Below are 23,786 nucleotides of genomic sequence, written 5' to 3' on the forward strand. Positions count from 1 at the left end.
TTGCTCAGACGCCGAGTGACAAAGGCTGCGCTCTCACTACAAAGATAAAGAGGAAGCAATTGTGCGGTTTCCAGCCCACTGAGAAGCAGAGATGGCCTGCAAAGGGCAATGCAGTTTGCTTTACATGGCTCTTTGAAAATCATTCCAATTCAGTGTGAAAAGTTATCTTCATGGGCAGGTAACGATATATAGATACAAATAAGAACAGATGGCCTCCTTCTGGCTAACTATGTATCAATTTAGGTAATGATGAGGGCATTTAAGCAAACAGAATAAATAAAACAATCAAGCAGAAATTTTCTCTTCTTAGCCCTCACCTTGCCTCCCATCTTGGGAGAGGGAAGGGGTTGAGAAAAGAGCCCCTGGAAGACAGGAACCTGGGCAACATGAGGTGGCGGTGATGCTGGCATGCTCTAGAATCAGGCTGCCTGGGTGTGCACACAGACTCTGTTTTTAGTAGCTGATCTTAGAAAAGTTACTTAACATTTTCTAACTCTCATCTACAAAACAGAGATACTAACTCTGTACGTCCCATAAGATTGCTGTGAGAATTGAATGGACTAATTCACTGAAAGCGCTCAGAGCAACATCTAGTACATAGGAAGTGCCCAGTGGATATCAAGGAACATTTAAAGGAATCTTCAGCTGCTCAGCGTGGGCCTGGCCGCTAAGGATGGCCCTGAATCCAGGCCAAATTAATCCTAGTACCCAAAGACAAGACTGCACAAGGGACAAGCTCACTCAGGATGTTAGTTCTCCAGATCAAGCCTCTATTTAGATACGTCAGGGATGGTCTGGTCTGCTTCAGGCCACAGTTACAGCAGATTCCTGCTCCAACCATCCACTGATTTATCCAACGATTTTCTTCTTCTTTTTTTTTTTTTTTAATCTTCTGGGTGTGTTAGGGGCTGCACATACTGGGTTGGACAAAATGTTTCTTTTTGACCAACTCAATACAAAGTCTTTGTTCTCAGGAAGCTTCCACTTACTCAGGCAACCACAGGGTAATTTTGCAAGCACAACGATCAATGCGGCACCTCAAGGGAGTCCAGGGAAGTGAGTGGGTGGGAGGGAGGGTCAGGATCGGCTGGGTCACGTGAGGCAACCAGGGAGGAAGGGGGGGCCGAGGTGGGTTGGGGAGATCCAGCATGGACCGTGATGCATCAGCTGTGCCCTCTTGTTGGAGTAAAGTTAAAGGCTGGTGTGAAGGGAGAGGGTCTATAGAGGTGGGCTGGAACAGACCTGAGTTGGTCATGCACGCCAGGCCTAAGAAATTGGTCTTAACCTTACAGAAAAGGGAAGCTATTAAGAGGTTGTTTGTTGGTTGGTTTTTTAAGTAGGAAAATGGCCTGGTCATGTTTTTCTTTTAAGCTGAGTACCAAGATGAGGAAGGGAGGCGAGGGAGGAAGCAGGAAGGCCAGATACGGCCTTTTGCAATTTTCTGCAGGAGCAATGCTAAGGGCCTGAATTAGGGCATTTAACATAAAGACAGAGCTAGGAGAGATGATGAGGTCATGAAATACTTCACGGAGCATCTGCTTTAGGATAAGCACCTTACCAGGTGCCAGAGACACATATGGAAAAGTGTAGCCTCTGATCTTAGGAAGTTGTGCTGGTGGAGCCTGGTGCAGGTGGACAGGAAAGAACAGGACTGGCTATCACATAAGGTAAATTCTGGGAGGTCCACTAGGAGAAATATAGGCGGCAAGAGACATGGAGAGCTGAAGGAGAGAAAGAATGTATCTAATTTGAGGAGAATGGGAAGTCAGGAATCTTCAGGGAAAAGGTAGCATTGTATGATTTATTTTTCCAGGGGGAATTAGAGTAGAGTAGGGTAAGATTTGATGCTTTTGAACTGTGGTGTTGGAGAAGACTCTTGAGTCCCTTGGACTGCAAGGAGATCCAACCAGTCCATCCTAAAGGAAATCAGTCCTGGGTGTTCATTGGAAGGACTGATGCTGAAGGTGAAACTCCAATACTTTGGTCACTTCATGTGAAGAGTTGACTCATTGGAAAAGACCCTGATGCTGGGAGGGATTGGGAGCAGAAGGAGAAGGGGACGACAGAGGATGAGATGGCTGGATGGCATCACCAACTCGATGGGCATGAGTTTGAGTAAACTCCAGGAGTTGGTGAAGGACAGGGAGGCCTGGCGTGCTGCGATTCATGGGGTCACAAAGAGTCGGACATGACTGAGCAAATGAACTGAACTGAGGGTAAGATCCTATAGCTTTTCATCTGGAAGCCTATAGCTTTAAAAAATTATTTATTTATTGGCCAGGCCACACAGCACGTGGGATCCTAGTTCCCTGAAAAGGGATCGAACCCCTGCCCCTTGTAGTGGAAGCATGGAATCTTAACTACTGGGCCATTGGGGAAGTCCTTGAAGCCTCTAACTTCTTTTTTAATTTTAATTTTTTCCTTTTTTTCAAGTTTTTAAAAATTGAGATATAATTGACACACAACATTGTATTTGTTGAGCTTCCTTGGTGGCTCAGTCAGTAAACAATCTGCCTACAGTGCAGAAGACCTAGGTTCAATCCCTGGGTCAGGAAGATCCCCTGGAGAAGAAAACAGTAACTCACTTTAGTATTCTTGCCTAAGCAATCCCATGGACAGAGGAGCCATGGAGTTGCAAGAGTCGGACACAACTTGGCAACTAAACCACCGACCACCACCACCACCACTGTGCTAGTTTTAGGTGTACAACATAGTGATCTCCCCTTGGTTTTATTCATTAGCAGTAACACCAAACAATAGCAACCCTCCTCCATGTCAACCTACAAATATTAACATCTTCAGTTAAAAGGCCCTGTGCGTTCCTTTTAAAGGTATTATGCAGTGCTTAGGGGATAAAAGAAGTAAAAAAAATGGGCCCTGCCCTCCAGGAAGTTGGAATCTAGTTTGATAAAGGGCTGTAGATAAGAAATGGTAGCCATGGAAGGCAGCCTGTGCTGGGTATTCATTTTATGACTGCAGACAGGGGGCAGCTAGAGGTCATTCAGAAAAGGCTGGTTTATGTGGTTTATGTTAGGTCTTTGGAGATCTGGAATGATTCAAATAGAGAAAAGAGAAGAAAGGACATTCCCTAGGGAGAAATGAAATGTACAAAGATACTGAGGCAGGGATATACAGGTTGAATTCAGGGAACAATTAAAGCGCATCTTACCTGGAATGGTGATTTCAAACTACCTCTCCAGGCAGTTAACTATAGTATCAGTAGGGCTTGCAGTACAAGAATTTTTTCACCATTTCAGTTGTAGAAGTGATGGGTTAGGCCCTAGGCTCCAAAATTTACTGTATCAGTTAGCTATTGCTGCATAACAAATAGCAAGCTTTGGTGGCATACAGTAATAGTACAGATTTTTGTTCACAAGCCTATGGATGAGCTGATGGGAGCTAGATGATCTAGGATGGCCTTAGCTTGGATCCCTCTCATAGTCCTTGAATAGGCTTAGCCTGGGTACATTTTCACAGTAATGTCAGGGGTCCAAAAGGACTAGGAGAAACACATCAGTACTTTTAAAAGCTTCTACTTGCATCATGACTGCTAACATACTCAGATCAAAGCAAGTCTCATGGCCAAGTCCAAAAGCAAGAGATGGGTTAATAGACTCCATCTCTTGCGGGAAGGAAACAGTAAAGTGGCAGGGCAAAAGCAGTGGAAGGGAACTGGAGCCATCGATGCAATCAATCTGCTACATGCACTGAAAAGAGAATTATGTTAGAAATAAGCATTGACCACAGAGACAATCATTGCCAATAATGCAGAGGGCCCTGTATTCCTGAAATACACACAACTAAGTAGTGAAGTGAAAGTCGCTCAGTCGTGTCTGACTCTTTGAGATCTCATGGACTATATAGTCCATGGAATTCTCTAGGCTAGAATACTGGAGTGGGTAGCCTTTTCCCTTCTCCAGGGGATCTTCCCAACCCAAGGATTGAACCCAGGTCTCCCGCATTGCGTGCAGATTCTTTACCAGCTGAGCCACAAGGGAAGCCCAAGAATACTGGACTGAGTAGCCTATCCCTTCTCCAGGGGATCTTCCTGACCCAGGAATTGAACCAGGGTCTCCTGCATTGCAGGCAGATTCTTTACCAACTGAGCTATCAGGGAAGCCCAACTAAGTAATGCTCTAGCAATTTTTCACTCCTGGCTGTTGCCAAATTTTTTTTCTTTCCTTGTTAGCGGCTCCGTTTCTGCCAGAATTTAACATTGACAGGGTGATGCCGCTTCTTTTCTGGAAGGAAAAAAAGAAGCTTTATGTTATTAAGGGGAAAAGAAAAAAGGAGAAGAAAGAAAAAATAGAGCCAGTGAGAGAGACAGTTATTCTATTACCTTGGGAATCACTGTAGTGCATGGCAATTGTATCAGTTGAAAGGAATGTAAAAATGGAATCCCTGATTCAGATGGAGGGACAAGGCCAGTGATAGTCAAAGCAACACAAGGATGTACTAAAGAAAAAAGTCCTTTCTTAAGTTCCTAGAAGATTAATGAAAAGTGATGTTTTTTTTTTAGGTTTAACATTTCAAATATTAATTCCACAAAATGACAAAAATTGCAAGTATCAGGCTAAATTTCTAGGCTAAGCATTCAGGACTAAGATATATTTAAATGCAGACCTTTTACATGTCAAGTTCTGTGTGAGGCATTTTCACTTATGCAGGGTTACAGAATAGCTCACATCATTAATCGCATTTTATAGATGAGAAAACTGAGGCTCAGAAGAATCCATTAACTTGGCTAAGATTGTATGGCTAGGAATGGGTGCATTCTATGGCTGCCATCTCACTTTTGGCTCAGTGCCCTTTCTATTACACTTTCTAGCTTGCCATTCAAAATTTTCAGAAGGCAGAGTATGTGGGACAGTGAGTGACAGGAGGACAGAAAAGAAAATCCTGAAGGGGTGAGCAGAAAGCTGATCAGGATTTTGCCCATTTTCCCTACTTGAGCTCCTGCAATTTAGGTCAGTGATTGCTACCTGCATGGGTGTAGGTCTTACCCAGGTACAGGGCAGCCCCAGGTTCTGAGCCTTGCTCCTCCACGCATGGAACGCCACAATGAGCTCAATCAATCTGTCCCTCATACAAAAGTGGGAGAAACAGGCCTAGAGCGGACCCAAGTACAGCTTGGGTCCTATGACGGAGAACTCCCAGGTCCTTTACTTCTCACCAGCTTGACTTCACCAGGAGCTGACAATTGGCTAACTGAGGCTGTTTTTCAACGTGGGTGGCAACTCCTATCTGTGGGGAAAACCTTAAGTAGATTCCTGTGGGCAGAGGCAAAGGCCAGGGCACAAGAAGAGCGTTTCCTAGCCATACAATCTAGGCAGGTTAGTTGATTCCTCTGAGCCTCAGTTTTCTCATCTGTAAAATGGGATTAGTTACTACCTATCACACAGTGACGTGAGTTATTCTACAATACTGCATATGTGAACGAAAAGGGGGTGAAGGAGGAGACAGGGATTAGGGGCTGGTAGCAGCAGAGCAAGAGCAACAGATGGGATTCCCAGGCCATCTTCTGGTTTCAGACATACCCTTGGCAAGAGCTACATCTTCAGTTCCCTGTCAGGGAGTAACTGACAACGAGCTCTGATTTTAAAACAAGAAGGGGGTGTGGGGGAGTGCTCAAAATAGGCCCCAAAGGGAAGAAGAAAGGGGGCGACGGGACAGGAAGTTTGCTTTACCTGGGCTTTAGGTACAGGTGTACCCCTGACACAGACGCCCCTTCATGGTCTCCTTGGCCCATAAAGCAGCCCAGGTGCCTACTCCCTTACTAAATAGTCACCTTTTCACCCTGGTTTCCAGCTGCCTCCTCTTCCCTCCCCTCTTCAGATCTGTGAGTTTCCCCATATTCTGTATTCTGCTTGATTTCCTAACTAGACAGCACTTGAGCCCACCATGTTCTGGGCTTGACTTCACCCAAACATCCAAGGTCACAGCCATGGACAGTGTTCGGCTCTCCCTTGACTCGGTCCTTCTGTGGCATGAGGTATGACCGACCACTGGCATATCTGCTCGGAATTCTGTCCTTCCTTCTCTGATACCACGGTCTTGCCGGGATTTTTCCTCCCCTCTTCGGAAGTTCCTTCTCAGTGAAGCTCTTCTCAGGGTTCTGTCACCAGTCCTTTCTCCTCATGCTGTTTCCACATCTCATGCCCTGTCTGTATACTGACAATCACAAATCTGCCTCCACCCCCAACTTCTCCCTTAAGCTCCAGGCCAATTATCTAACTGCTGAACATTTCCACCTGAAGGTCCTGCAGAAAACGCAAACTTGCGTCCAAAGCTAAAATCGTTGTTTTCTCCTTCACTGGTACTGTCCATCGTTGTTGAGTGCACCAACATCCATCTAGACCCATGGCTGGCCTCCACATTCCACATTTAGTTGTAAAATCCTGTCAGTTCTTCCTAAAACTTTTAATGAATTCACTGTAGCTGCTGCTGTCACAACTGAGAGCTCTGATTTTTCACCTGGATTAATGCAGTTCAGTTCATCTTCCAGCTTTGCCTGCACCCTACACCCCCTCTGCCAGAGTAATCTAAAATGCAAACATAGCCACACACTCTCCTGAATAAAGACTTTCAGAGCTTCCCCCGTGGTCTAGTGGCTAAGAATCTGCCTTGCAATGCATGGGACACAGGTTCAATCTCTGATCTGGGAAGATCCTGCATGCTGCGGAGCAGCTAAGCTCATATGCCAGTTATTGAAGCCCGAGCATCCGAGAGCCTGTGCTCCACAAGCAGAGAAGCCACGGCAGTGAGAAGCCCACACACAGGAACAAAGAGTGAGACCCTGTTCACCACAACTAGAGAAAGCCTGCGTGCAGCAACGGAGACCCGCCACAGCCAAAAAACAAAATAAATCCTATGCCTCCCCCTGCCACAAACTTCTAGACGACCAAGTCCCAACTCCTTGACTGGATCTTCAGGAGCTGGTGCTTGAGAACTCTCCCATCACCTCACCTTTCAGACACAGAACCACCGTGTTTCTTTGAATGGGTCTTACCATCCCCTCTAACTTTGAATATACTGTCCCCTCTGCTAAGAGCCCTCCCCACTGATATATGCCTGTTTATTTAAACCGTTTAAAATTTGGGTTTGCATCTCCTATGCAAAACCTTTCTTGACATCTTAGAAGGTTCACCACTCCCTCCTCTATCTCTGTCATGAACTGCTATAATTTTACTTATTACATGTAATAAAATGAATTATTTACATGCCCATGCCCTCTCCTACAAGTCCATGGATTTCCTAAGGGCAGGAATCAGTTCTTACTCATCTTTCTATCTCTTCAAAAATTACTGAATGGCTAAAATAGTCAGACACTTAGCTGGTGCAGTGATTTAGAACATGTACACACTGTGAAGCCAGAAAGACCTAGGTTCAAATCTTGAGCAAATTAGTTTCCTTAAGCCTCAGTTTCCTCATCTCTAAGAATGGGTACAATAATAGGAGAAACTCCATTATCTGACACAATTAGAGCTATCAGTTGATCAATTAACAGAAATGTCAGGTAAAGATGAGAATCATCAAAAGACATTTATGTATCTTAAAAGTTTTATTTTCACTTCAATCATGTAGTATGTATTTGCTCAACAATCTCTTGACACAGGCCCAGGTCTATTATCTGGAGTCTCCTCTCTTTTTTGCATAAACCAAACCTATCTCCTCTTCTACAACTTTCAGGTTTGATTTCTTTAAAAAGGAGTAAGAATTAACAACAACAACAACGAAAAAACAACATTTGTAAAGTCAGTGGAGTACAGATCTTCCTATATCTTTATGATTTATAAAAACATAAATCATTTATAGTTGTTTTGCCTGGACTTAAATTGACAACATTAAAAAAAAAAAAAGCAGTTTGCCTCTATCCTTTTCAGGGAATTCATCTTCCTTTCATCAACACATCTTTCTTTGGCACTCATATATTTTGTTGATTTACATATTATTCAATGAAATTATATAATCAAAGTAACCAGTACTGGTGGCACAAATATACTGGCAAATAAACAGAGGACTCAGGTGAGCATTACTCCCCACCGCTAGGGGAGTTGAGCCAACCAGGTGTACAAGCCCCAAGCAGTGAGTGTATTAATCCTGTCATTTTATTTCTGGGTTTTGATGCTTTGACATCCAGAGCCTTGCTGACCCTGGAGATACTGCTCCTCCCAGGACTGACCAGTTCCTAGAGAAAGGAAGTCATTCAGATTTGTCGGTGAGCATGCCTTCCCTCAGCTGGTAAAGAATCCGCCTGCAGTGCAGGAGACCCTGGTTTGATTCCTGGGTTGGGAAGATCCCCTGGAGAAGGGAACAGCTACTCACTCCAGTATTCTGGCCTAGAGAATTCCATGGACTATACAGTCCATGGGGTTGCAAAGAGTCAGACACGACTGATCAACTTTTATTTTCTCACTTTCATGCCCTTCCGTGTGCAAACCCCTCCTCCACTGGGCCCTTACACTCAGGACCACTGTTCCCTGCTCAGATCACCACAAGGCCAGGAACCAGATGTGTTGGGGGAGAGAAGGGGAATAACTGGAGTATTAAATTAGGCACATGCAGACCATGTCCTATTGAACAAGGAGGCACAAACCACCGACATCGGGTCAGCAAGTTGCTCCCTCAGCATTTGAACCCCCACCCTGAGGAAGTGAAAACCAGGGTCATTTTGATTGAAGGCGCAGTTGCAATACACTCACACAAAGAAAGTTAAGTCATAGGATTTATTACTTACAGACCCCAGAAACCAGGGCTGGGGGACCAGCGAGCCAGAGGAAGGGCAGTCCTGTGACATCCCAGGTGTCCTCTTATCCCAGGAGATAAGAGAGCAGGGTAACAAGCGCCTATTACTTATAAGGTGGCTGCAGTGGAGGCTGCAGGCTCAACTCAAGGGTTATTTAAAGAGGATCCCGGGGAAAAGCAAAGTGGGGACTTGGGGCAGGAACCGTAAGCTCAGGTTCTTATCTACACGTTCAGGCTTTGGCTGTGAGCAGCACCATCATCCTGTAAAATCCTAGGCAGCAACTCAAAATAGCTGTTTTCTCATCACACCTGATAACTAGGGACACTTGCTATGCCCCAGAACCCGCTGAAATTCTCCAAACTAGTCAATCCGAAGACAGCTTACCCTGACTTGCCCGTTCCTTCCTGTGAAAACCAAAACAAGGGCTGCAGTCCATGCTTTTCTCTTGCTCCCTCTGCCACCTGAGGGACGCTGGTGCTTCCCTGTGTGGCCCCCGGGGTGTGGCGTGACCCTCCTCTTGGCATATGTGAGTGAAACAAGCTATCTTCTCAATGGTTGGCCCTGCTTCACCGAAATAATAAAACCTGTATTTTGAAACGGTGTGCTACACACACTGGTCTGTGGGTAAGAGGACATGGGGTGGCTGTTAGCTGGACGATCCGGTTACATGAAGAGCACATAAGAAATCTGCAGTGGTCATCTCGGGTGACCTGAGGTTCTTGCCCAGGTGCGACTGCATGCGTATGCATGCTCAGTCAAGTCTGACTCCTTGCCACAAGAGCACCGGAGTGGGCGCCCTTTCCTCTTCCAGGGGATCTTCCCAGCCCAGGGACTGAACCCGTGTCTCCTGCATCTCCTGCATTGGCAGGCAGATTCTTTACTGCCTGAACCACCTGGGAAGCCCTTGTGCCCTCGCCCAGGCGCAGAGCACACCAGAGCATCCCAGTGTTAGTTAGCTATTGTCACAGTGGGAAGAGGTCCCTGCCCTCGGGCCACTCTCAGACAACCAGAGCATCTGTCTTCTAGCCTAGAGGGGCAGATAAAGGCTCCCTGAGACTTGACAGAGAAGCAGGAGTTGGAACAGGTGGAAAGAGGTTTCTGGATGAGCCAACAGCAGCTGCCAAGCCCTCTAGGAAAGGACACAAGTGGGAGGTTTTCTGTGCTGAGCACAATGCCTTGGCCACGGGAGGTGTGTGAGCAAGTTTTTATTTTGCTTTTAATATAAACTGAGGCAGGTACAGGCTCAGCAAGAGGTGTGGGACCGCTGCAGACCAGCTCTGACTGTGTCAGTGTTTCGATGTGAGCAGAATCCTCCCTTTTCATGGAAATGCATGCAGTGTTGGGCCATTTCCCACAGGACAGCATTCGCTGTGCATTCATAAATCTCTAGTGCCTTCTATGGGGTTTCCCTGGTGGCTCAGTGGTAAAGAATTTGCCTGCCAATGTAGGAGACGTGGGTTCAATCCCTGGTCTGGGAAGATCTCCTGGAGAAGGAAATGGCAACCCACTCCAGTATTCTTGCCTGGGAAATCCCATGGACAGAGGAGCCTGGCGGGCTACAGTCCACAGAGTTAAAAAAGAGTTGGACACGACTTGGCAGCTAAAAACAAGTCCCTTCCATACGCCTGGACCAGGGCCAAGCCCCAGGCGAGATTAGTTAACCAGGACACAGATCCAGCCTCTGAAGACCTCACAAGTGAGGTGGTCCTTGCCCAAGACACAAAGAGGGAAGGCTGGCCAAGGCTGAGCGGCTGCTCCTGGAGCCAGCAGGGTGGTGGGAGCCCCAGCACTCTCTCCTGCCCTGGACTCTGAAGCCAGCAGCATGGGGAAAGGATTGTTTTTACATAATACACAGCGGCTAACACCTTCTGAACCTGTTTGGCTCCAGACTGGGTCATGAGTCAGAAAAGCTGTTCTGTTCCAGGCATGACATGGTCACAGAACTTGGGTGTGTTTCCTCATCCGAAGAGAGGAACAGCCTCTAACTTCTCTCTTTCCTGACAAGGGTCCTATAAGGTCGTGAGAAATGCATGCAGAGACCGAGAGATCATCCTCAGCAGGGGCCCCAGCCCTCACTTTTCCGCTTGGTGGAAATCTCACTAGTGGTCCCGTTAAATCCATTTCTTCTTTTATCTTTGGCGAACATCTACAACACTTTCAAGGGATTCCAAGACATGAGAAGGTTCTCAAGTGGCAAGGGAATTCAGCCACAGTCCCTTACGCGGAGGAGATAAAAGTTCCCCACACAACTTCAGTTTAAATTAAACTTCCTTTAATGAAATAAAAAACAAATGGTGCATTGCATAATATTTTGTGGTCACAGTATAAAACAATACAATTAGTTCATATAACATTGGATATGGACAAAAATACACAAGACCCTTTCTTTTGTCTACGTAAAATTCGGCAGATCTGTATGTGCCACGCTGAAAAAGAAAGAAAGTCAACTTTTTTCTCCTAGTGATCTGCACACAATATTTATCACTGAGAATTTGGTCAAACATTGGAGGAGAACTTACCCAAATCCCAGTTCCCTTCTTCCTCTGTTGTCATCGGTGAAGGTTTAAAAAAAAAAAAAAAAAGGTTTTCTGAAAGTAGCAAGTTGTGTAGTATTGCTTATTATTCCTGCTAAAGAGGCTCAGTCTTTGGCTCACAGATGTCAGTGACAAAATCATGGCTGCAGGCAGTCTGCAAAGCAAGAGCCACCAGGGAAAATAGACAAGGGTCTGGGCAGAGAAGCCACCTTGACCAGGATCTTAGGGGAAGCCACATAGATAGGAGGGGAGAAAACACACAAATAAATACATTTCTAAATTAAGATTTTAACTCCAGTTGGTGAGTCAGAGTTCCACTGTCCCATGAAAAATCTGAAAAGTTGTTAAAAAGTCAGAGCTGGCATTTTCTTTTTTTTAAAAAGTGAAAAGTATATGTAAACATTATAAAGTAAACAATGGAAAGTACTTTTCAGGCTTTTATCTGAATATAGCTTAGGCTCTTTCTGGGGATATTTTTATGATTAGAAGGAAAAAAAAAAGTCAAACTTTCTATCAAGTTTCTTTGTGTTAAGCAGTGCACTTTCATCCGTGTCAGTCGTGGCTGGGTCCTTGCCTTCATTCCAGTGCTTCTGCGGGAAGCTTTTCCAGAAAAGCACTGAGCAGGGGGCCCTATTTGGTATAACAAGAGTACATCTCACCCTCTGACCAGGACGCATGTTCCTGCCATGTTTATGTCCTTGGAAGGAAGGAGGTCGTTGGTACAATGCCCTGTGACTTCTCCCTACTTGGTACCAGCCCAGTGGATGGAGGGTGGGGCTAGGGGCACAGTAAACGCCATAAAAGCCCCAGCCGTGAACTGCAACAGCAGTCTGAAAGGAAAACGTACAGTGTGTGAGCACGTGTCACCTTTACTGCCACAGGCTGTCTGCTGCAACCCGTCCACGTTTTTACATACACCTGGGGCCACCGGGTCACATCCAAAGCCAAGTATCCTTTCCTCCTTCCAAGGGCCTGTACTGCAACAATCCTGAACCTTCTTTTAGGAGGCTGATCACTGTGAGGGCTCAAAGGGCACTGGCTGTTCTGAATGCAGCACCTGTGTTTATTTCCTATTTGCACAATCACCTGTGACTCACCTCCTCTGAGATGGCACAGTTAGGAAATGGCATGGAGGAAATACCCCAATCTAGTGCTATCACAGCCTCTTCCCCTTCCCCTGGTCTTTCGTGTAGAGCAGACCTGCGGTACATCTTCCCACCACAGATGCTAGGCCCGGAATTCCTCTGTGCTGCTACCGTTAGTACAGAATCTAGTTTCAATCATGTGAGCGGGCCCCTCGATGGGCAAAACCAAAAGGAAAAATTTGGTGGCAATCTGCCGTCTGGGGGTGACTTGGTGATATGTGCAGAATGAATCGTGGGCAACAGAGTGAGGGAAGTAGAAGGGAAGATGGTGAGCTGGGAGCAGTCCAGCTCGTCCGGCCCATTGTGACAGAGAGCCGCACGTGAATGGCCATCATTTTGTATTACTTTATTGCTCAAAACAAATGAATCTTTTTTTCCCTTTTGGAAGACAAAGCGGTATTAGGTCCTTCAGAGCCAGGGTAAAAGCACGCAGAATGCAATGTGGGGATTGAGTCATGAGGGAGCCTCCGGAAAACCCCACTGGGATGCTTCTGAAAGGCCAGCACTGTGTAGGGGCAAGTCACAGATCTTTTGGGGACCGCTGTCCTACTCCTGGTACGAGTGATCGGGCAAAGTGGACCACTCTCAGATCTACTTTGTAGGCTGTTCACATGGCAATAAATTGCTGGGTTTCCTCTGTGTTCCTAATAGGAAAGCAAACACACCACAAAGTATACCCTTTCTCACTAACCCCCTGCAGGGGATTTTTTAAAAGACTTGAAGGACTGACAAGGTCACAGAAAATGCATGGTTCTTCTGGGTAATTTCTGATTCTGTGAAGTCAGTCTTGCAAGCAGCAATTCGACTTCACATTAAAGAGCCCAAGTGGCCCGTGAAGGACATGGGGTGTCTGTGGCTCCCCCTGCAGACCCACAAGGCTTTAGCCTCTCACAAAGGGCGGGACAGGGAAGAGAGGTGGCTTCTTCCACCTGACACACCCCTGCACTACTGACCCTCTGGCATGAACTGCAGAAATCAAACTTCCAGGATATCTCCCTTCTGCAATCTCTGGGGCCCCCTGAGGCATGGTAGCCTCGGAACTATGGGGAGTGACTGTCTGTTCCTTTCCTTGTCCCCGACCTCTTCTTCCTTGCAGGCCTTCTCACTGCCCTGGACAGAGGGGGCTGTGCATTTTTCTTCATACTCATTCTTAAGGCTAAGGTGGCAAGATAAGGTGCTTGGTGGAGAGCCAAATTCTCGATTCCAGGGCCATTTCAGCACTCGCACATAAAGCAAATACGAGAGAAGTGGAAAGGGGGCAGAGAAGCAGAAAACCAAAAAACAAAATGCATTTGGGCTTGATAGGAAGTTACGGACTGCAGGTTTAGATTTTAAATGTAGCCTAAACCCCCTGGAAAATAGGGGGTGGGAGGGTAGTAAAAGCCACACATTAGCCTTCAGCACTGGTCTGTGTTGTCCCTCGGCCGGGGTAGAGGGTCGCCTTTAGCAGCTCTCTTAGCACGAGCCTCCGACTCGGAAGCCGTACGGATCTCACCCGAGACAAAGAACTCTGAACGCCTTCACCCCTTTCTCACTGCAACCCCTCAAAACAAAAGGTAGAAACACACACAAGTCAGAGATCTATAAGCCAGTAGGAGAAAAAAATTAGAGGTTAACCATTAAAAAGCCACCGTCAGGAAAACACACACTCAATTGTTCCATCAGAAAGTGCCGTGGGAAGAAGAGCCGTGTGCTGGTAAACATGTCTGCGCTCAGGACTTGACATGCAGAAAAGAGAGAGCGCCGAGTCCCACCTGAGATTAGAGAGGACTGGTTTTTAGTGTAACACACTTCGCGTTAAAAGATTGCTGTCCTCATCTCGCCCAAACCGCTCCTCGACCGTCCCTCAGTCTCGGCCTTTCTGGCACCAACTAGTCCATCTCCATGGACATGAGCCGGCGGCGCTCTCGCCGGGTCTCCTGGACTTCCTTCTTACAGCACCAGTGGGAGCTGCAGTACCCGATGAGGCAGGACAGGAGCCCGATGACCGTGGACAGGCCGACACCAATCAGCAGCGGGTACTTGAAGGCGTTCAGCACTGGGAGGGAGAGATCAGAGGGACAGAATTAGTGATGCAAATTGTGGGGCGGGAAAGCTCAGGGGAGACCATCGCCTCCCCCCTCCACTGCCCGGGGTCTCCCCCAGGAGTCTGACCTCACGGGTCTTGCACCTAGCACAGGGTTTGAGACAAGAGCAGCTCAGCCAAAGGCGTCCAAAAATGAGCAAATATATCCCCACCCAATTCCACAGCAGGCGGGGTGGTGCTGGGGGGGAACCCAGAAAAAAAAGATTTCCTTCGATATCTTTGAATGTCAACTTGCTTTTTAGGGTTTTGGCAGGAGATTGATTTTTAAAAGTCAGTATAAGGGCACCACACATTGAGTAGCAGATGCATCCTTAAAAAAAAACTGTACATAAATCAATTCTATGCATCAGATAACTGAAGTGTACTAGGGGAGCTATTTTAAGTAACACTATAGTAAATTATCTAGCAAAGTGAATAATCACTCCCTGCTTGTTCAGTAAATCTGGATTTTCATACGGAATGACTTCAAGCAAGACATTTCTAAGAGGCAAGTATGGTATCACTGACCAAGTTGCCGGAATGCATACAGTTCAGATCCTGCACCCACAAAGTCCCTGTCCCCAAAATTACCAGCAAACCTTGGGTAGAGGCTGGCACCGTGGTTGTTTGCCTGGCATTTAGCACAACAGCCCCACGAGACATCATTATCTCATTTAACAAGAGAGGACACAAAGGATTAGAAAGACTAAGTCGTCTGTGGAAGAGCTGGGGCTCCAATTCCAGTCCCCGCCAAACTGACACATCGTCAGGGAAACACACTCGAAGGCTCTTACTTAATCCTTCCAGGCACCTGGACTTGAATTCTGTCCATGAGTTTTTTCAATTCACACTTACTCTGACACTTTCTGCAGAGAAGACAAGTTTTCCATTAACCAAGGAAAATGTGCCCCCACTCCAGGAGGCTCAGAGAGCAGAAGGGTGGGGAGGGGACCCCCCCGATCACTTAATTAGGCTGACTGGCCATCAGTGTGAGCCAATGAGGCCGGGAGCGCCCCCTCCCATCTCAGGGTTCTGTGAAGAACCCTCCCTGCACTAGTGAATGGGAGGAGACCCCTATCACCAAAAGGAGGACCAGTAAGGGGCTTCCCGGATGGCTCAGTGGGTAAAGAATCCACTTGCAACACAGGAGACAAGGAGACCCAGCTTTGATCCCTGGGTCAGGAAGACTCCCCGGAGGAGGAGATGGCAACCCACTCCAGTATTCTTGCCTGAAAATGCCCATGGACAGAGAAGCCCAATGTGCTGCAGTACATGGGGTCGCAAAGAGTCGGACACGACTGAGCGACTCGCATGGCACAGGACCAGTAGAAGGGCAAAAGGGGCAGGAACTCGCTCACAGCCCCTCCTAGAGACCTTGGCCCATTCTCTCAATGCTCTTCTCTGTCCCTGCCTGGCAGAATCCGTGCCAACTCTAAGATACAACAAAGTGACTATGCCTAGAATTTACAGAATGCATCGAAAATCTGTCCAGTAAGTTTAAAAAATCACTTCCCAATGGTGCCTCCAGCACACCCGGTACCTAAGCTGGGAAAACAGCAAGGGCTGAGTGTGCTCTTTCTGGGTACACGCCCGAGCCAGGCTAGAGAGAAAGCAGGCACATTCCTCAAAGGGTGAGAAGCTGGATCCCATCAGGGGTGGCAAAATGCACGGAGAAGACATTCCCCAAACACTGAGAAGGTTACTGTGTGTCACTCTTACCATCCATCTTCACAGTTATAAAGACGGGCTTGGACTGGATCTCTGCCTCCTTCTGCCAGGAGCCTGTGGGTGACTTCACCCACGGAGTCACGGAGCAGTAGTAGTTGCCAAAGTCCTGGTCCTCGGAGCCATGCACTTGCAGCAAGAATTCCAGCACGCTCATGCGCTCCAGGCTGAGGCTGCTCTTCCAGTCCCTCTGGGCCGTGTTCACAATCCCCTTCCGATCCAGTGATGACAGGAGGACGGGCGCCTTGTCCAGGCCGAAAGAGTGCACCGCAAACCAGGACACGTCAAAGGCCATGTCGTCTACGGATGACCAAGCCAAAACCCTGGGATCAGTGGCACAGGCAGAAGTTCCAAGTATGGATAACACCTCAGGTGGTGTGAGTGGTAAAGAACCCGCCTGCCTAATGCAGGAGACATAAGAAACTCCGGTTTGATCCCTGGGTTGGGAAGATCCCCTGGAGAAGGGCACGGCAACCCACTTCAGTATTCTTGCTTGCACAATCCCATGGACAGGGGAGCCTGGCGGGCTATACTTCAGTATACTTCAGTGTCGCAAAGAATCGGACACGACTGAAGCGACTTAGCAGACATGCAGCCTGACTGGGGGCCAGCACGGCTCTGGGGACCTTAGGTGTCCCCGAAGCCTCTCAACAACCAAATATGAAGGTACGGTCACATTTTCTAATCTCTGGAGGGACCTATTAAGCTTGTTTGAGATCACACAGCTGGGAGGTTGCAGAGCATGTGGCTTAACCCAGGGGTTCAACTGCAGAATCCACCCTTTAAACCAGGCCACGGCCACCACCCAGCTAAAGGAACAAAGCCCCAAAATGTCTCCTCTACAGAACACGTGATGGAAAGTTAGTGTGTGGTGACATAGACTGCTCTCTCCCCCAAAGAAAGCAGGGTCCTTCAGCATTTCAGGCAGAAGAACCCAAGACTGGAAGGACACTAGTTGTAAGCGACAACACGGACATAAAGTGAATCGTTCAAAGACTCTGGATGATTTCAATATCTTTAGATCATGAAATTTTTGCACCTTGTTTTATGTCCCTGGATATGTTCCAGAGTCTCCTAGTTTATAGTCTATGGGAACTTGAGTAGAATTTGTATTCTACTGTTTCGTGAAAATTGTATAAATCTTATTTATGTTGAATTGGCTCAAAAAAAAAAAAGATACAAGCTTTCAGTTATAAGATAAATAAATACTAGTGATGTAGTATACACATGATGACTATAGTTAACACTGCTCCATGATGTATATGAATGTTAAGAGGATAAATTCTAAGAGTTTTCATTACAGGGAAAAAACCCCCACTTTTTTGTATCTATGTGAGATGACAGATGTCCACTAAACTTATTGTGATAACCATTTAATGATGTATATAAGTGAGATCATTATGCTGTGTACCCTAAACCTGTACAGGGATGTATGTCAATTTTATCTTAATAAAACTGGAAGGAAAAATGGAAAAAAAAATAATAAAGTGAATCGTACAAAATGGAGAGTTGTAAACAGTTTAGATTTTATCGTTCACTGTGATTTTTTTCTTCCCCCCTGAAGTGCTTAAGTTCAAAACAAGAGGAAAAAAATGTCAAGCTGAGAAAATTGAACACGGTTTAACAGTCCCAGTGAGTAATGCTGTGGAATCGTAAAGTACTCTGCAAAATTAAGGTTCTAACAGCCTCAAATAAATTAATGTGGGCACAAGAGTAAGACGACTTTGGCACAAGTGGTAATTCTCATCGAACGTGGAAATAAGGCTGCACACCCTAAGCCTCTGACCTCTTCTTCTGACAGTTACCAAGTGATAGCAGCTGTGTCAGGTCTGAGAGTCGCCCAGCAGGCAAGCAAGCAGGCCACAGACACTGCTTTATCTTAAATTCACTTGACAAGACTTTCTATACAAATGTTAAATGACACAATTTTTATTAAACAAAAAGTAACATCCATTTAGTAAAAATACACTAATAACCTCAAAAAGCACATTATAAGGCAAATAAATCATATTCAGATGCTTACACAGAGAAAAAGAATGTAAGCAAAATTAAAAGCAAGAATTTTTTTCTTTTTTGGGGGGGGCCACGTCTCTCAGCTTGTGGGATATTAGTTCCCTGACCAGGGATAGAACCCTGCAGTGGTTAGGCACGGAGTCCTCACCACTGGACCACCAAGGAATTCCCCCAAAGTGAGAATTTCTACAAAGCTGTTCAAATGATAATTCCTTTTCAACTCACAATAAAAATGTGAAGTGCTAAGTTGCTTTAGTCGTGTCTGACTCCGAGATCCCGTGGATTGTAGCCTGCCAGGCTCCTCGGTCCATGGGATTCTCCAGGCAAGAATACTGGAGTGGATAGCCTAACATGTTAATGGCCATAGACAAATCTCAACTCTACATGTGATGTCAGCTCTCTACTCTGAGGCACCAAAATATCATTTTTTTCCTTCCCATCAACCCACCGAGGCACTTGAGCAAAACGTTTGAGTGCAGCGTGCAGGCCATCTCTTGCCAAATGACCAGCTCCCTGAGGGCAGAGGGCATGTGGTCAATGCCCTCACATCCTGGCCAGTGCCTGGGCAGAGCAGATCACTCCCAGGTTCTCAGTGAAAACCGGCTCAGGGCTGCTGTCACCTGCAGGCGCTGGGCGTTTCTGAAGGCAGAGAGTCACAGCTGTGTCCATATTACTTGTGCCTGGACTCTAACCCCCATCCAGCCATGCCTTATAGTATAGTGGCCAGCCTGTAGAGTCAGGCTACTCAGGCTAGAGTCCTAGCTCTCATCAGCCATGCGACCTGGGTGAGTCACTTAAGTTCACAATGACTCAGTTTCCTCCTCTCTAAAAGGAAATTACAATAGCACCCAGGGTTAGTCAGCTGTATAAAATGCCTAAAATAGCACCCGGGATGTAGTGAGTGCACAGTAAGAGGTGGCCGCCATGAACATCCTTATCTCCACAGTCCAACATACACACTCTGTGCCAGGAGATGCCCTGACAGGAAGGGCACTCCTGCCTGCAGCAGATGTTCCTGGCACCCTGCTCTGACCAGCTGGAGTGCTGGGCCCCCAACTGCTCTAGGTGTTGGCTGCTAAGCTCTCACACCTGAACCCTTCTCCAGAGGATTGTCCTCAGCTGGCTCTCTCTGCCAGGAGAGCCACCCCTGGAGGTGAAGACACGCTGCCCACCCCCCCAAGCCATTCACTGTGGGCAATGACTAACAACTGCGGAGGGTAGGTATAAAAGCCTTAGCTCAACAAGGTCACACTCTATGGTATAATCCATGCTCTGGAGCGCCCCATAGGGACTTAACACTTCTTCTGAATTCAGATCTCTGCTTGGCTTCTTTCCTAGTTCTACCTTGATTCCCTCAGTCTCTCGTAGTTTCCTCCTAAGGGCACATCTTCAATTAATCACTGGTATGCTTGTCTCAGGCTTTGCTTCCAGGGAATCTGACTTAAGACCCTGCCTCTAAAGAGCTGTGATCCTCTCCATCCCTCCCCCTGTGTTGGCACTTGGCCCAGTTGGGCCACATGTCCTTTCCAGAAGAGAATTCCTTCATAGCCCATAGGAAACATGAGGAAAAACAAAACCACAACTTGTGTTTAATTATTCAGAGTCTTCTACCATGCAGTCCAAGAGTGCAAAGTTCTGGAAAATTGTGATGTGTAAGATAACAGCTACCTATAGCTTTTGCGATTACATTGGAGGGAAAGACTTATGTTAAGGGCACAATTGGTGACCCATTAATTTATGAGAAAGACATTTAAATGTTACATTTTTGTATATTTATAAATGAGCTTAAAAATTTTTTATAAACAGAAGGATTGTGGGGGAGGGATAGTTAGGGAGGACATATACACAGTGTCATATTTTAAATGAATAACCAATAAGAATCTAGGTGGCTCGTGTGCAATCATGCCCAACTCTTTGCGACCCCAAAGACTTTAGCCCACTAACCTCTTTCGTTCATGGGATTCTCCAGGCAAGAATATTGCAGTGGACCTACTATATAGTATAGGCAACTCTGTTCAATGTTATATGGCAACCTGGATAGAAGACGACTTTGGGAGAGAATGGATACATGTATATGTATGGCTGAGTCCCTTCACTGCTCACCTGACACCCTCACAACATTGTTTGTTAACTGGTTATACGCCAAGACAAAATATAAAGTTTAAAAAACATTTTTTATAAATAAATTTTAGAGGCAAAAATAGTATTAAATCATTTCAACTTTTGCAAAGTACCTCCCTGCTCCCCCTTTCCTGACAGCCTCCATAGGAGTGGTGGCTCCTTCCTGACCACAGAGGACAGAGTTGACTGATCTTTGTTTTGGATGGGTTTTTTTTTTTCTTTTCCCTTTCTTATGTTTTCCATAAACCCTTCTCCTTTTTTTTTCTTTTAACCTCTAAAGCTCAATCATATTTAGGTTCCCTGACAAGAGTCAATTTTGGTATCAATCAACGTGTGTAGGGTTCAGTAAACTGCAGCCTGCAGGTCAAGCCAGCCCACCACCTGTTTTTGTAAATAGTTTCACTGGAACACAGCCAGGCCCATTTGTTTGTTCTCTTTGGCTGCTTTCCCTCTATAACAGCAGAGTAGAGTAACTGCCTCAGAGATCATCTGGCCCACAGAGCCAAAAAAAAACCCTGAAAATACTCCCTACCTGGGTCCCTTACAGAAGAGGTTTGCTGACCCTGAGCTAGACGCACCTGAACCTTCAGCTGGGGGCCATGCGGGAGTCAGACCTCAGGAGCTTCTGCTCCTGTTGGTCACACAAGATCAACTACAGCCCACCCTGTTTACGGACAGCTTGCCCTTAACACAGAATGAAGACCTGCTTCATTTCCACTCTAGGGCCACATGTCCAGTGGTCTCCACCAAGAACTCAGTGATCTCTGCACAATCTGGCCTTTTCAAGGTGCAAAGCTGTGTGAGGTCATGGCTCTGCCTATGATGGAGAAGGCAGTACAAGACATCGGAGGTCAGAGCATGGGCAGCCCCTAGGCAGGGAGTCAGGGTCTCCACAGGCTCTTTAGAAGGCAGAGACACACCTGCATACATTTAATATTCTTTCAAACCCTGAGGATCTAAGTGAGAAGCACAGCAATTCATACTAAGGGGGCCAAACAGAAAAGGTATAAGGTTGCTGGCCCAAAATTCTTGGGCATCCTGTTGGCAGTGCTAATATTTTCTGCAAAGAAAAGATTTACAAAGATTTTCTAAAAGTTTAAACTGCAATAGAATACACTGGTTACTTGCCACTCATTTACTCTGCTTTGTATTTCTCCAGTGTTAATCACTATCTGATACTACATATATGGCGATTTCTTTCTTGTCTGTTTAATAAACTAGGCTGCAAGCTCCATGAAAGTAGACATAGAATATTTTGATCATGCCTCTCTATTCCCAGTATCTAGAACAGCATCTGTTTATAGGAGTTCAATAACCATCTGAAGGAATAAACAAAAGACAAAACAGAAGGGAGCTGGACTCTGCCAGTGGGTTGCAAACCAACTGGAATTAGCCCCTGAAGTGGCCACTGGATCACCATGAGAACTTGCATTCAAATGTCTTGCTGTGTTTTCAAACCATCTAACAGATAGTGGCATCCATTTTAACAAGTCCTCAGTAAACATCTACTGAATACAAAGGACCGAGCTAGGCACTTTGGGAATAAATAGCCAATCCAATCCCTGAACTTCACATTTGTAACACAGTGGGGATGATATGAGAAACACTTAAAAAAGCAATATGAGGAAGGGGAAAGGATGGAGAGAGGTACCTGGGTCCAAGGCTGCTCCTTCGACAGTGATGATACAAAACAATTTGATGAGATCTCCCCGGATGACCGACGGCGTGTCCGAATGCACAGAGGCATTGAATATAGGACCTGGAAGAAAGTAACATCACTTCATGATCCTCTTTCACACTTTTGTTTAAATCCCATTCTTGGTGCACAAATGTGCATCTAAATGTGGGGTCCCTTTCCTTGGAACTGGGCGAGAAATCCACAAAATAATAGCTTTTTAAGGATGTTTTTCTTCTCTTCAGAGAGACATGAATAAGCTTCACCTTAAGATTCCAACCACAGTCTCATTTCGAGACCACCCCACCTCCCATCCTGGTAGAGTCGGGGATGCTTCTGGCTCCACACAGTTCACTTCCAGGCCAGAGTGGCTCAGGCTGTTACGAGGCTGACATCCAATAGGGAGACGGACAAGCCAACAATGATGATGTTGCTACGAGGTATGGCTGAAGGCGATTACAATCTGCTGGGGGAAATGGAGGCAGCTTGGAAACTCCTTTTAAATACTACCCAGACAGAACCTGTCCTGCCTGCTTTACTGGAATCCTCCCTTAATACCCAGTTTACTTCTATAAACGACCCCTTTCCTTCTCCCAAAGGCCAGAAGATGGTTCTACACAAACCATGCTGACTTCTCATAGTATCACTGATTCACTGCAAGGCAGGGTTGTTTCAAGTTTGTAAGTTATAAGGTAATGAGCATATGTATGGGCAAGAAAATATGAAGGGTAAAGTAAAAATAATTTTGGGCTATAAGTTAATAATATCTACCATAGAGTCAGTTGGATACATTTGGCTGTAGGGATAATTATCATTGTGCTGTTTCATTACTATGCACAAATAAATGACTTATTATATTGAAAAAAGGTATGCCTTGTATGGAAGAAACCTGTAGCTCCAATCCCCTCCTGAGGCAGAGAAGGACTAGGTACTGCATTCTTTGGTTTTAACCCTTTGACAGCTTACTTTTGAGGTGAAATTATTAAGCAGCTTTAAGCCAACTGAGCCTAAGAGTTTAATAGTTACCGTATCCCAATTCTAACATCTAGGAGTAGGCAAGCCTGAAGACGATTCCAGAATACCAATGCAATGGGATTTCCCTTGCGTTTTCTTGAAAGTAAAGATAGATGGCCCTGGACACTGATTCTGAAACTCATTCAAAACTAATACAGATGTAACTACCTTTAAAATCAGATTATCAGGAAGGAAAAGGTACTTTTTAACATCCAAAAGAAATGACTGTAAGAAAGAGAGTTAAAAGGTCATGTGAACCAATGAGGCAAAGAATGGAAAAGGCTATACTTTTATTTCAACATAAGTAGTAAGATGAATTCAACAGAGGGCTTTTCTAACACTAGGTTCATGAGTAATGTGTGTTTTGCTGGGAGAAAAGTGAAGGATGGTTGTAGAACATGGAAACCTTGAGGTGTCAGACAGCTCTGGTTGGTTCTGCTGAGCACTCAGATTGGGCCTAGGGGATGGAGAACTCAATAGAATGGCAGTTCCAGGACATAGGGAAGGGGATGAAAGGGAAAAGGACAAGGAAACGTGACCCACTTCTGGGCATCGTGTCCCTCAATTAACTCGGCTCTTGGCCATGGTTTGCTCAGGTCCTTACCACCCTGGATTTGCTCTGTTTATAGCAGTGAGGTGGGAAAGGATTAAGCCAGTTGCTCTGAGTTGGCTCAGTGGTGATGACTGTGGGGACTTCATGCCATTTATGGTCATCTGTGAGGACAGGTTAGTAGCAACCATGGTGAGC

At 46.0% G+C, this 23,786-nt stretch overlaps 1 protein-coding gene across 1 annotated transcript in view; it reads right to left on the bottom strand.

The window, feature by feature from the left end:
- Positions 1 to 10,996: 10,996 nt before the first annotated feature.
- PTGFRN (prostaglandin F2 receptor inhibitor) overlaps positions 10,997 to 23,786 on the bottom strand; it is an 83,555-nt gene continuing 70,765 nt past the window's right edge. Inside the window, exons 7-9 of the mRNA XM_065906208.1 lie at positions 22,001 to 22,108; positions 16,210 to 16,515; positions 10,997 to 14,463 (exon numbers count right to left, since the gene is read on the bottom strand). Of these exons, the coding sequence (XP_065762280.1) occupies positions 14,297 to 14,463; positions 16,210 to 16,515; positions 22,001 to 22,108 (581 nt within the window). The 3' untranslated portion in view covers positions 10,997 to 14,296. The remainder of the gene's footprint in view (positions 14,464 to 16,209; positions 16,516 to 22,000; positions 22,109 to 23,786) is intronic.

Source organism: Muntiacus reevesi, chromosome 1, assembly GCF_963930625.1.
Source record: "Muntiacus reevesi chromosome 1, mMunRee1.1, whole genome shotgun sequence".
NCBI classification, from domain to species: Eukaryota; Metazoa; Chordata; class Mammalia; order Artiodactyla; family Cervidae; genus Muntiacus; species Muntiacus reevesi.